Source organism: Pseudorca crassidens, chromosome 6, assembly GCF_039906515.1.
Source record: "Pseudorca crassidens isolate mPseCra1 chromosome 6, mPseCra1.hap1, whole genome shotgun sequence".
In the NCBI taxonomy this organism is placed as follows: Eukaryota; Metazoa; Chordata; class Mammalia; order Artiodactyla; family Delphinidae; genus Pseudorca; species Pseudorca crassidens.
The window spans coordinates 34,899,870-34,913,963 of NC_090301.1; the positions used below are offsets into that span (position 1 = coordinate 34,899,870).

The 14,094-nt window shown below is 36.7% G+C and overlaps 1 protein-coding gene across 2 annotated transcripts in view; it reads right to left on the reverse strand.

Moving 5' to 3' along the window:
* Positions 1 to 1,221: 1,221 nt before the first annotated feature.
* Positions 1,222 to 14,094, reverse strand: part of SGO2 (shugoshin 2) — a 46,762-nt gene continuing 33,889 nt past the window's right edge. For both annotated transcript variants that reach the window (XM_067741059.1, XM_067741060.1), the window contains 3 exons: positions 10,012 to 13,200; positions 8,413 to 8,563; positions 1,222 to 3,048 (listed from right to left, as the gene is read on the reverse strand). In XM_067741059.1, the coding sequence (XP_067597160.1) occupies positions 3,033 to 3,048; positions 8,413 to 8,563; positions 10,012 to 13,200 (3,356 nt within the window). In that variant the 3' untranslated portion in view covers positions 1,222 to 3,032. The remainder of the gene's footprint in view (positions 3,049 to 8,412; positions 8,564 to 10,011; positions 13,201 to 14,094) is intronic.

The following is a 14,094-nucleotide window of genomic DNA, read 5'->3' on the forward strand; positions in this document are numbered from 1 at the left end:
ACCTCTGAGGGGAGGGCACTGCTCAGCTGCTGTTAATACCTCAGGATGTAGGAAAAGGGCTTCCGGGGGTCAGTGGGCACTCAGATTTCACATGACTTTCCATCTCCTTCTATCGTCCCCTATTGACAGAAGCTTCAAAGTCAGCTAGCAAAGAAGAAACGTGATTTGCCGAGTTCTGGCATCACACGGCAAAGTATAGAGAGATGGGCTTAGAGTTGAGACAAGAGCTGGCACACATTAAAAAGTGGGGTTTATTCCACAAGAGCAAGAATTTGTTTCAGGATCAACAAATTAATGAATATAGTTCACAGTGTGAATATATCAAAGGAGGATAATCATATATCTCTTTTGTGCTGATTCATATTAAGCTATTATGTTTTGACTTCAAATCCACACTTCTCTACTCCACTTTAAGGCTAAGCCTTGACAAACCACATTTCTCCTTTGCCAGGTTCCCTTCCAGTCTCTGGCGATAGGTGATAGAGGGGAACTGGAAGGATGGAGGAGAGGGACATTTGCTGTTCCTGTTTGCTTCCTGTTCCTGTCAGGGTCACCACAGAGTGGTTCACGCGGCGGGAACAACTGACTTCAGCAGTCACAGCTGGCTCCAATTCGCGGCTTTTCCACATTATCGGACCAGTCTTGTGTAGCCCTTCAGGGAAACAGCACCAACCAGTTGCACACCCTCCCCCTAGAGTCCTCTAAGCCTTTAAAGTCTTCCTGAAAGTCTTCCTCTAAGTCTTTAAGTTTCAATACTTCCATCCTTTTCTCTGTGTTCCCTCAGCCTCAGAGATGGTGGGTGCTTCCCATAGTTACTTCCTCTATGATACTCCCCTAGTCCCTTTTGCCTTTTCAGTTCTTGTTCAGTTCTCTAGAATATGGTTAACAATTTATATCTGTGGGGTTTTTTTTGTGGTACGCGGGCCCCCCACTGCTGTGGCCTCTCCCGTTGCGGAGCACAGGCTCCGGACACGCAGGCTCAGCGGCCATGGCTCACGGGCCCAGCCACTCCGCAGCATGTGGGATCTTCCGGACCGGGGCACGAACCCACGTCCCCTGCATCGGCAGGCGGACTCTCAACCACTGCGCCACCAGGGAAGCCCAGTATATCTGTGGTTTTTATCTCTTGGCTGGACCCTAACTAATAGTCTCCATCAGCGCCAAAAGTCACTTGACAAAACAACATTCATTCATAATTTTTTTAAAAAGCACTCAATAAAATAATAATCAATAGATAATAGTTTAATGTGATTATAAACATACAGAACCAGCTCAAACCACAGCATCTTACTTAATGGGATAAAACCAGAGGCATTCCCATGAAAATCATGAACAAGACAAGGATACCCACTATTGTCACTGCTATTTAACATTTAACATAAGGTAGCAGCCATGCAATTAGACAAGAGAAAGCAACAAGAGGCATTAAGAATTGGGGAGAAAAAGGGAGTAAAGATAGCTTGGTTTTCAGGAGATAGATCTAGAAAATACTGCAACAATAACAGAGTTTATTTCCCATTTATATTACCAGGAAAAAAGAGAGAATGCCTAGGCATCAAGAAATGTGGAAAACATCCATGAGGGAAACTTTGAAACTCCCACAAAGTCTCTATAATTTAAAGAGGATGGTAGTGGGGCATCAAAAGAAACACAGACAAGTAAAGGGAACAGAAAATTGAGAAATAAATGTAAGTGTACATGGAAATACAACATTGAAAAAGGCGGCACTTCAAATCAGTAGTGGAAAACACAGACTTTTTAATTAATGGGGAATCATTTGGAAAAAGGTCAAAATTGCATTCCTATCTCACACCATGAAACAAAATCCATATGAATCAGAAATTTAAATGTAAAAACAAAATGGAACCATGGGTAAATGTCTTTATAATATGGGAATAGGAAATTTGTTTCTTGCTGTGACCAAATTCCGCCAACAATAAAAGAAAAGGTTTATAAGTGTGATACATACAATGAAAAATAATTTGCATGGGAACAGAAAAAAAGAAAAGACAAACCTCATGGAAAAGAGAAAAAAATAGAACTAAACAATAGGAAACATAATACCAGAGAATGACTCTAGGAGGTCTGAAGCCTTAAAGTAATAGGAGTACAGGAAAGGAACAGACTGTCAGGATGCCAAGCTCTTAACCACTGTGTAAACTGTTCCTTTAATAAAGCCTCTAGCCTCCATTCAGCCAACACTGTTGATAATGAGTAAGTTCTGTGGGACTCTGTAGTCCTACAGCAGTTTCTCAAAGTTTGGTCCTAGGACAATCTGCCCCAGAATTATCTGCAGTGTTTGTTAAAAATGCAGATTTCTGGGCCCACCCTTTTCGTTGTCGGATATTGTCTAAGAAAACTTTTCCATATAGGCAGAATAGAATTTGACTAGTCATCTGAATACAGTAAGCTATGTTCATTAATCTCAGATAGGAATAGGATTTACTACTTAAAGTTATAAAAACCAAATTCAAAAGAGCCTGAGAGGTTAACCCCTCAGCCAACCCCTCATCAGATTACATATAATGGAAGTAATACAGAAGCTGCAATTGAAGAAGTAATCTTGAAAGTTGAAGAACGAAGGGTGAAAGACAACTGGCCAGGGCAGAAGGTGACTTTTAAAATCTTACAGGTGTTCACATTTACTGAATGGTTTTAAAAACAAAACAAAACAAGATAGCTTGGTGTACAACAAGGTAACCAATACAAAAGTATTTATAATACATTTTATTTGGTTAAAAGGCTAATAGCTATTGTTTACTTAAAGGTTGTTTGGTTGAAAGGAGCTTAAATGAGCAGGAAGATGTTATAGGATGACCATAATAATTTTAAAAGGTTAGTATTACAAAATAGCTATTTTATGCATATTATCTGTACATAAGAATAAACACTCCATGAAAAGGCAGAAAATGAAAAAGAAAAAAAACCCCAAAACTTTTTGTCATACGTTTCATCTTCTTGATCTTAGTTATACCCTTGTTTTGACTTGTTATGGTTTGAGAATTCAGAAAAACCAGAATGTATAAATTCACTCATCTTCTCATCTTCCTGCAAAGTAGGAAAAAAAGGAAGATTAACAATAATAACAACCTAAAGCTAATGCTTTTGCTGCAAAGTATGGAGAGGAAAATTGCTGCATCGCACCAGTAGAAAGCAGTTTCCTCAAACCACAAAGCTTCGTCATATATTTAAAATACTCTATGATAATGGGAATTATAAATAAGGTTTAAGAGAAATTAATCAACATAGATTTTACACATTTCATGATTTACTATATATTTCCTTTTTATTAATGAACTTTAGCATACATATAAGAATATATAAAAATGTACAATTTTTTTTTTTTTTTTTTTTGGTATGCGGGCCTCTCACCGTTGTGGCCTCTCTGGTTGCAGAGCACAGGCTCCGGACGTGCAGGCTCAGCGGCCATGGCTCACGGGCCCAGCCGCTCCGCGGCATGTGGGATCTTCCTGGACCGGGGCACGAACCCATGTCCCCTGCATCGGCAGGCGGACTCTCAACCACTGCACCACCAGGGATGCCCAAAATGTACAATTTAAAAACTCAAATAAATGCTGATACACCTACACCCAGGTTAAAAAATAAACTCTTACCACACCTCACAAGCCTCCAGTGTGCCCCTTTCCAGCGTGCTCCTTTTTGTGAGACGAGATCACAGTTCTCTCATCTCCTGAGGAGAAACCACCATTTTGAATTGAGTTCATCAATCCCTTGTTGAATAGTAGCAGAAACAGTGGGCATTCTTGCCTTGTTCCTAATTTAAATGGAAATACCTCCACTGTCTCCTCATTAAACAAGATACTGCCTTTAGGATTAAGGTATGTATATACAATTTATCATTATAAGAAAGTATCCCTCAATGTCTATCGAGTGTTTTAATCATGAGTGACTGTTGAATTTCGTCAAAGGCTTTTTTCAGCATCTATGAAAGAATCATATGCTTTAGTTTCTTAGGTTTATTAATATGGTATATGAGGATAGGTTTTCTAATACTGAACCAACCTTGCATTCCTGGAATAAACCTTACTCACCATGGTAGCATGGTGTGGATATGCTTTTGTAATTGTGCCATGAACACTTGAGAGGAATATGTATTCTCTCTTATCAGAGTGTGGAGTTTGATATGTATACATAAGATTTACCCTATTCATTATGTTGTTTAGACCTTCCATCTCCTTACTTATTTTTTGCCCACTTTGTTTTATACTGAGTATATTAAAACTTATTAGTGTGTTCCTATCTGTTTCCATGTATCTCCTGTAGTTTTTGCTTCATAAAAGTAGTTGTTCTGCTATTTGGTACATAAATATCATAACTATTACATACTCTTTGTGGATTAGGGCTTTTACTATTTAAAATGTCCCCTTTTGTTATATTCAGTACTTTGGGACTTAAGAGATAAAGACTTTAAAAAATATATTTGTATTACCTTCCTGGTAACTCCTGCTGCTCCTACTCTCAATGCCTATGATGACCACTCCATAATATACTGTAAGCAGTTTCCATCAGGATTTATCCTCAGTGGGGGCCTATCAAAAGCTGTGATGTACCTGCTGCATGCCATTCCCAATCCAAAAGGAAAAAAACAGCAGCTGGATTGTTATTACTCTTAGTATTTATACTAATGTACATTGTGATATTTGCTTTTAAAAATTTTGCCAGCTGGGCTTCCCTGGTGGCGCAGTGGTTGAGAGTCCGCCTGCTGATGCAGGGGACATGGGTTCGTGCCCCGGTCCGGGAAGATCCCACATGCTGCGGAGCAGCTGGGCCCATGAGCCATGGCCACTGAGCCTGCGCGTCTGGAGCCTGTGCTCCGCAACGGGAGAGGCCACAACGGTGAGAGGCCTGCGAATCGCAAAAAAAAAAATTTTGCCAACTAAACTGATTACCAGATAATCTGCATGCCCAGAAGATCTAAACTAAAATAGAATACTATTTCATTACAGCATTTTGCCATATTTAGTTTAGAATAGGTAGCTCTTTTAAAAGAATTAATTATTATTCAGCAGTAAAAAGGAATGAGAAAAGTCTCTACAAATTGATATGGAGTGATTTCCAGAACATACTGTTAAATGATAAGCAGCAAAGCCCAAAAAAGTAGTTAAGTATGCTACCTTTATGTAAGAAAAAGGGTGATATACATATATCTGCTCATTTGTGCAAAAGAAACACAGGGGCAATAAACCAGAAACTAAAGGAACTGATTATCCACAGGAGGTGGTGAAAATAGGATAGAAAGGAGGGGTAAAGGGAATGGGGTAGCAGGAATGAAAGTAGTTGACACTTCTCTGCATATACCACTTTGTATAGCTCTGACTTGTACAACCCAAGAAATGACTCACATACTGCAAAAGTAAATGACTAAACCTACCAAGATGTGGGAGAAGAAAATGGAATACAAACAATAACAAATGAATAACATAATTATGTTGAAGGTGGGTGGTAAGAAAAGAACTAACCTAAGACAAAAAGAACTGTACCTAAATGTTATGATCTAGTTAGTATGTTTCTCATAGGGATATGGGTCAGCAATTCTGAAACTACTTTATGTGTATGCTAGAATTGAACAAATAAATAAATAAATAAATATGTTATAGATAATGAGAGCCAAGCTACTTACCAATAGAGAAAGAAATTACAAATAAGCAAAGCTAAAATGAACCCTGTGATGTTGAACAGGAATCAGAGGTATCAGTCTAAACTCAAGGTTTTCACTATACACACAGATAGATAAATATAAAAGTATGCATATTCATGGATTAGTATAATACATACATTTCCTAGCTCTGTCTGCTGATGGGGCCTAATATCAATTGTCCCTGTGGTAGAGAGACTCTGTGGAGGACCCCGCCACGATCCCTGCCTACTGGTGTTCATGCCCTTGTATAATATCCTTTCCTTGAGTATGGACAGGAGTTGTGACTTGCATCTGACCAACAGAAATGGCAACAGTGATGGGGTGTCTCCCTTTTGAGTATATGTTTCATTTTATAGCACTCCATCTTGCCAGAGGATTTGCTCTAGAGACTCTCTCTGGTTTTGAAGTAAGTGGCCATGTTGGGAGGACCATGGGGCAAGGAGCTAATGGTGGTCTCTAGGAGCTGAGGATAGCCTCCAGCCAACAGCAAAAAAGCTGGGGCCCTCTGTCCTATAACCACAAGGAAATGAATTCTGCCAACAATCTGTGTGACCTTGGAGGCGGATTTTCCCCCAGGAGAGCCTCCGGACGAAAATCAGCCTGGATGACACTGTGATTACAGGTTTGTGAGACACTAAGCAGAGTACCCAACTTAGCTAACTAAGTGCAGATTCCTGGTCCACAGAAACCAAAAGAAAATAAATGTGTGTTGTTTTAAGCCACCAGGTTTATGATAATATTGTTATGCAACAACAGATAATACAACACAACATAAGCAGTGAGAATACCTAGTGCCCAGATCTTGTATTGTACCACTGCTAATTTTCTAGCTTTGATAATTGTAGTATAGGTATGTAAGATGTTAGAATTGGGAAAAGCTGGGTAAGGAACATATGAGAAACCTCTTACTATTTTTACAACTTTTTGGTAAGTATAAAATTAGTTCAAAATAAAAAGTTTAACTTACAACTCAATAGGAAAAAGATAACCCAACTGAAAAAAGGGCAAAGGATCTGAATAGACATTTCTCCAAAGAAGATATAAAAATGGCCAATAAGCACATGAAAAGATGCTCAACATCATTAGTCATTAGGGAACTGATAACCAAAACCATAATAAGATACCACTTCACACTCACTAGTATGGCTAGAAGCATCAAAAAGTCAAATAATAACAAGTGTGCTGGTGAGGATATAGAGAAATCAGGACCCAACAGAGTCCCACTGTTGGTGGGACTATAAGATGGTACGGCAGCTTTGGAAAACTGTCTAGCAGTTCCTCAAACGATTAAACATAGCTAACATATGACTCAGCAGTTCCACGACTAGGCAAATACCCAAGAGAAATGAAAACATATGTACACAAAAAAACTCACAAATGTTTATAGGAGCATTATTTATAATAGCCAAAAGGTGGAAACAACTAAATGATCATCAAAAGACAAACGGATAAATAAAATGTGGTGTATATATACAATAGAATATTTTATTTAGTCATAAAAAGGAATGAAATACTACTCATTCATGCTACAACAGGGATGAACCTTGAAAACATTATGCTAAGTGAAAGAAGCCAGTCACAAAGACCACATATTATATGATTTCATTCATATGAAATGTCTGAAGAGGATGTCTATAGAGACAGAAAGTAGGTGATCGGTTGGTTGTCTAGGGCTGGGAGATACAGGAGTGACAGCTAAAGGGCATGGGGTTTCTTTTTGAAATGAAGAAACGTTCTTAAATTGACTGTGGTGATGGTGTGCGTATCTGTGAATCTACTAAAATCCACTGAATTGTACCATTTAAATGGGTGAAACATACGATATGTGAACTATAGCTCAATAAAGCTGTTTTTTAAAAAAGCCCTTGGTTAACTGGCTTCTCTTGCACCCTCTCTTGCATTGCTGCCACCTGCTGGTTATTGTTTTAAAATACCTGTCAAAAACGATCAATGTTTTTAATTTTATAGAAGCAAACACTGAAACAAATGCAAAGAGAAAATTTGAGGATATTTCTCTCTATCCTTTTGGAAATACCATCTCAAATATGATCAGGTTATCTGAAATAGCAACTTCATTTATCCTTGGAAAAATAAGATTCTGAATAAAACATATGTAAAAGGCATTTGGACATTTTTTGAGATAATCAAGGAAATGTGAATTGGGATTTGCTATTAGATGACAGTGAGGAATTATTGATAATTTTGTTAGTTGTGATCATTGTTGTCCAGTTTTGTTAAGTTTTTGTATTCTAGAGATATATACAGAAGTGTTTTAGGAATTAAATGACTCAATATTAGGGATTTGCTTTAAAGATACAACAACAAAAAACAGATAGTGGAAGTAAATATGGCAAAATATTGATAACTCTCAAAGCTGAGGGATGGATAAATGGTGGGGGGAGTACTATTCCCTCTTTGGGGGTATATGTTTGAGGTTTAAAAGAAAAAGAAAAAGGACTATTATTCTTTGAGACCAAAGGACATATAAACACTCTGAATCAATAAATGGGGGTAACAAATAATGAGGTTTGCAAATTATAGGCAACAAAAAAAACCTTTTAAGCCTGTTCAAAGAATAAAAGAAGACATTTCTTCAAATCTTACCCAGATCATACTGCGGTTGTTACATGTCAACAATACATGCTTCACTGATACTCAGAAGTCTTCAAATACTAATTCAGGCAGGAATCTTTTTGAAAGCACGTATTTTACAGTACTGCACTGAAATCGCTTTTATGTCATTGAATACTCACCCTTTGAGACTTGGCTCTTTTAAAGAGAGAGGAGTACACCTTCTTCTTCGGCTTGACAGCTCCGAAGATAGATCTTCTAACTTGTTTTCAGATTTAGCAGTGTTATTTGAAACAAAACTGGTATTTGTCAAGTCCTGTAGCATTCTAATACCTGAAAAGAGTATTGTTTTCAAAAATATTTTTAACAGTATATATAGAGATATGGAACTACACATAGGATATTTACTGGTTTGTAAATTATTGGTAGCAAATTTTTAAACTTAATAATCAAGTTATAACTTTAAATTTTACGAAAGGAGCACTGAAATTATCTGTAAATCAGTTTTTTTCTAGCAATAATGAGAGGAAAAGAGACCTACCATTTAAGACAAACTAGCAAAGTAGTAGCCTGCAATATTTTTATTCTGAAATCACATTTAGGCTGACAGAAATTCTTCATGAATTCAACTCTAGTCACGCAAATTACTGCACATTCATTCAACATTTGTCATCGACTGCTCACGCTATGAAAGGCACCATGAGGAACAGAGATGAAAGACGGCTCACCAGTCTCTAAAATGTCCTGCAACTCTAGACCTTGGCACTTCTTTTGCGTCAGTATTCCCTTTACATGAAGTCTTATCCATAAAAATCCTAGTGTTCTACATACGTACATTGAAATGTTAGGCTCCCAGTAGAAAACTTTAATTGATATGGGAATGTCTAATGTTGCAAAATTGCTAATAACAAAAGAATGTCAATGTTAAGGGGAAAAAGTGAGGTAAGTAATGTTATACATAGAGTGATTTCAAGTATATATTTTAAAATGCATAGATTCAAGCCTGCATGCATATGCCAAAATGTTGACTGCAGTTCTTCTGGGTGATTGTTTTTTCTACTATTTTCTGATTCTCTACTTTCAATTTTCTGCAATGAGTGAGTATTATTTTAATAACTGGGGAAAATAAGAAATAAACACTAAAGGTAAAAATCCTACCTATGCTTTAGGGCTTAAAATGCTATCTATTTGATGATGCCTCTGCAGATTCCTCTAGCCAAAATTATTCCCCGTCATTATATCCCTTAACATGTGTGGTTTTATTAAAGCATTTGCCATATTTAAACACTGTACCTGTTACTTTTCCATACATGTACTCTGAGGAAAGGGAGTTGGTATTATTTTTTAATCTTCTAAAATACCTAGAATAAGTTTTGATCATATTAAATATATGCTATTGGAGAGAGTCCCAACCTTAAGAAATTTGCAATTGTCTTTGGTAAAATCAAACCAGGGCAATTCATTATTATATACATTTAAAACAGCCAATTTCCTTCAAAACTATGAAAAATGAAATTATCTGCCTAATGTCATTATCAGACAACTTTGTGCTAAAGGCCAAATACATTTTTTAGTGTATAAATGTCCAAGCCACTCTCACTGTTATCTTCTCAAAGTATTAAACTTTCTTTAAATTCCTCCATATTGCTTCTACAGATCGGGCTACACAATTATACATTGTTTTAAAATTCCATAAAAATGTTGTAACAGGAAAGGCTTTACTGGTTAAATGAAAAAATATATAGAATTTTGAAACTTGATCACTTCAGGTATGGACATACCTATTTCTGATCTTTGTGTTCTTTGGTTGACTTTAAAATTCATCTTTTTCATCTTCTCATGCACATCATCACTTATTTGAAAGATGGGTGAGCTCTCCAGAGCAAAATTTTCTTTCAGATTTTTACTAGAAGAAATACTCAAAGGTTTTGAACCCTCAGGAACACTGTTAAAGGAAGAATCTTGTCTGTTAGGTGAACATATCTGAGATAAAGATTTCAACATTTTTGTGTGAAAGTCTGGCTTAATTTTGACAATTTCCTCATTTTCCAATTTTTTTTCCTTAACAGCATATTCAGATTCAACTGATATTCCCTGAATGGTGTCAGATATTATCTCCATTAGTTCATGACTATCTGGAGAAGGATCTACGAAGGTCTTCCTTTTCTTTGATTTGGATGTCATTTTATTTATTTTTTTGACCTGACACTCTCCTTCCTTTGTCACTTCCATGAAGGGGATATCTCTCTTTTTATTCAGCATTGTAGTGCTTTGCTTTGGATTCTTATGTAGTTCCATTTGGTTTCCAGGGTCAGAATCTGTCTCATCAGTAGTGTGTTTTAAACCTAGTTCTAAGGAGACAGACGTCTGTGAAGAACCTGTTAAGTGCAAAATAGGTTTGTTGTTACCTTTTGCCAAAATGTTCTTTGCCTTGCCTGATGATTCTTCCCCATGCTTTTTAACTGGTTTGTAAGGATTTGAAATTTGACCACAATTTTCTTTTTCATTACTGTTGATTTCCATACAGTATCCACTAATACCTTGGCCTTCAAGTCTTTGTTTAGATTTATTTATTTTAAAATTAAGATCTTTTGTATAGCTTTCTTGGCCATGCACATCTTTATCATTATCCTCATATATCTGGTACATTTCAGAAATTCTTTCTGTCTTCTGACTTACTTTCTGCCTAAGCTTATTTATTTTTGATTCATTCTGCTGAGCGGATTGCTTATCAGTGACATGCTTTTTCAAATCCAACATATTCTGGGTCTTATATAAATTTCTATTATTTTTGGTGGGAAGATAAATCGTTTGAAATTCATTTGTGACTTCTAGGTTTTCAGAAATGGTTTCTTTATCCTTTGGGGTTAGGGAAAAGAAGGCACCTTTTACTGTGTCATGTATACCTTTGTCGTTAAATTCATTTTTTTGGTTCATTTCCAAAATTATTTCTGTCTTCCGACTTACTTTCTGCCTGAGACTCTCATTTATTTTTGATTCATTTTGCTTCCCAGTATCAGTAGCATGCTTTTTCACACCTAAAAGGTTTTGAGTCTCATAATCACATGGATTCCTATTACCTCTGAGGGAAGGATCAGCTATCTGAAACTCATTTGCATCTTCTAGGTTTTCAGGGATAATTTCTTTATCTTTCTGGGTTAGAGAAAATAAGTTACCTTTTTCTGGGTCATGCATTCCTTTGTCATGATTCTTATATATTTGGTTGGTATCAGAAATGATTTCTGTCTTCCGACATACCTTTTGCCTAAGCTTCTTATCTATTTTTGATTCATTTTGACAAGCAGGTTGTATATCATAAACATGCTTTTTCACCCCCAAAACATTTTGAGTGTCATAATCATATAGGTTTCTACTATCTTTGGAAGCAAGAGCAGGTGTTTGAAACGCACTTGTGCCTTCTAGGTTTTCAGAGATAACTTCTTTATCCTGGGTTAGGAAGAAAGAGTTACCCTTTTCTGGGCAACACCCACTTCTGTTATTATCTAAAAGATTCACTTTGGAAATTATTTCTGTCTTCCGATTTACTTTCTGCCTAAGATTCTTATTAATTTTTGATTCATTCTGCTGAACAGGGTACACGTCGGTGATCTGCTTTTGCAGACCCAATACATTCTGGGTCTCACAATCACACAGGTTTCCATTATTGCTAGTGGAAACACCAGATTTTTGAAAGTCATTTGAAACTTCTAGGTTTCCAGAGATGATTTCTTTATCCTCTCGGGTTTGAAAGGAAAAGTTACCTTTTTCTGGGCCTTGCACATCTTTGGCATTATCCCCAAGTATTAGGTTCATTTTAGAAATTATTTCTGTCTTCCGATTTATTTTCTGCCTAAGCTTCTTATTTATTTTTGGTTCATTTTGCTGAGTGGGTTGCCTATCAGTGACATGCTTTTTCAAATCTAACATATTTTGGGTCTCATAATCACATAACTTTCCATTATCTTTGCTGGAAAGATAAACTGTTTGAAATTCACTTGTGACTCCTAGGTTTTCAGAGGTGGTTTCTTTAACCTTTTGGTTTGGGAATAAGTTATCTTTTTCTAACGTATGAATCACAAATGTCTGTCTAGAAGTTTTACTTTTCTTATAAGCTAGAGAACTAGGACCCATATCAAATTTACTGTCCTGCTCGACTTTATCTGAACTTTGGGAGAAAGAGTATATTTCCTCTTGATCATCTGTTACATGAATTATTTTCCTCTTTTTGTTATACTGTGTACTTGGTTTGTCATCCTGATCAAAGCCATTGTGAAGGGTTATTTTCTTCGGCATGTTCAACTGAGTCAGCTGTTCAGTACTGAAAATAAAATTTGGTTCTTCTGAATCCTCTTTGCCATCCAGGACAACAGATCTTCTTTCCGGTCCATTTTTGATCTTGTCCTCAATATTCACATCTGAACTATTTTTAAATTGTCTCTTTGATCTTTCTCTCTTTTTTTCAGAGCTTGGATCTTTCACTTTTCTGAAAGTTTTTATTCCACAATCATTTGGTTTTTTATTATCTCTTTTATTTTTAATGCCTGTTGAAACTGTAACAATTTTGCTTACTTCACTAGCAGTTAAATCCATGTCACCATCATACACAGTTTTTTGCAATTGAAAGTCATCATTACCCTGAACTGGATTCAGGCCCTCTGCAGTAGGTTCACTTGCAGACTCAGATGAGGCAGGAAGGCACATTATGTTTCTCTGCATTTTAATATTTGCTTCGTTAGTACAATCTTTTATTTCATTATTCCAATTTAATATTGGACTTGAAATCTGTTGTTGATCCAAATCTGTTACACAGGGAGTGTCTGCAGGATTATTTGATTCCCAAGATGATACACGTTTTTTCCTTTTAGTCACATTACTAGGAGATGACTTCTTTCTGTGGCTCATTGACTGGGCATTTTTCATCTCACTCATTAGAGAACTCCTGGAACTTTGATCTGAGTGGGAATGGCTTTCTATAAAATAAAGGGAAACAAAATTCAGAAATAAGTAGTAACAAGGAATTTATTATTTTAAACAAATGAGATTAGGAATCAAACTGTTTCAGAGAAAGGATTTCTGACAATGTGTTCTGTTCAGATACTAATATTATGAAGAATCTATGCTGATAAAAAATAAAGTAGGGGACTTCCCTGGTGGTCCAGTGGTTAAGAATCTGCCTTTCAATGCAGGGGATGAGAGTTCAACCCCTGGTCAGAGAACTAAGATCCCACATGCCATGGAGCAACTAACCCCGTGTGCTGCAACTACTGAGCAAGTGGGCCACAACTAGAGAGCCCACGTGCTGCCAACTACAGAGCCCACATGCCACAACTACACAGCCCACGTGCTCTGGAGCCTGTGTGCCACAACTAGAGAGAAGCCCACGTGCCACAGCAGAGGATCCCACATGTTGCAATGAAGATCCCGCGTGCCACAACTAAGGCCCGACACAGCCAAAAATAAAAAAATATTTAACAAATAAATAAAGTAGAAATGAATGGAGTAGTCATAAGTCACATTTTACATTTCTATCTACAGAAAATATATACTGGGAATTCACTCTGCCTTGGCCTCAGCAGTAGAGTGGAGAATAGCCAACAACAGAGCCATTAACATTAACATATGTTTCTAAGTGAGAGGAATCTGGGAAATGAACCCAAGTAACAGTGATAACTCTGATAAGGATTACTATCAAAATGTTATCAGCAGGTAGCTAAAGTTTATAAAAATTATATACACACAGTCATATACCTTTTAGAAAGGAAAAATAATTCAAACTCCAAATTCAATATAGTTATGGTTCCATATCCCAATCTGAAATTCTATGTCAAATATATAAACCAGACTACACCACAGGATTATTATTT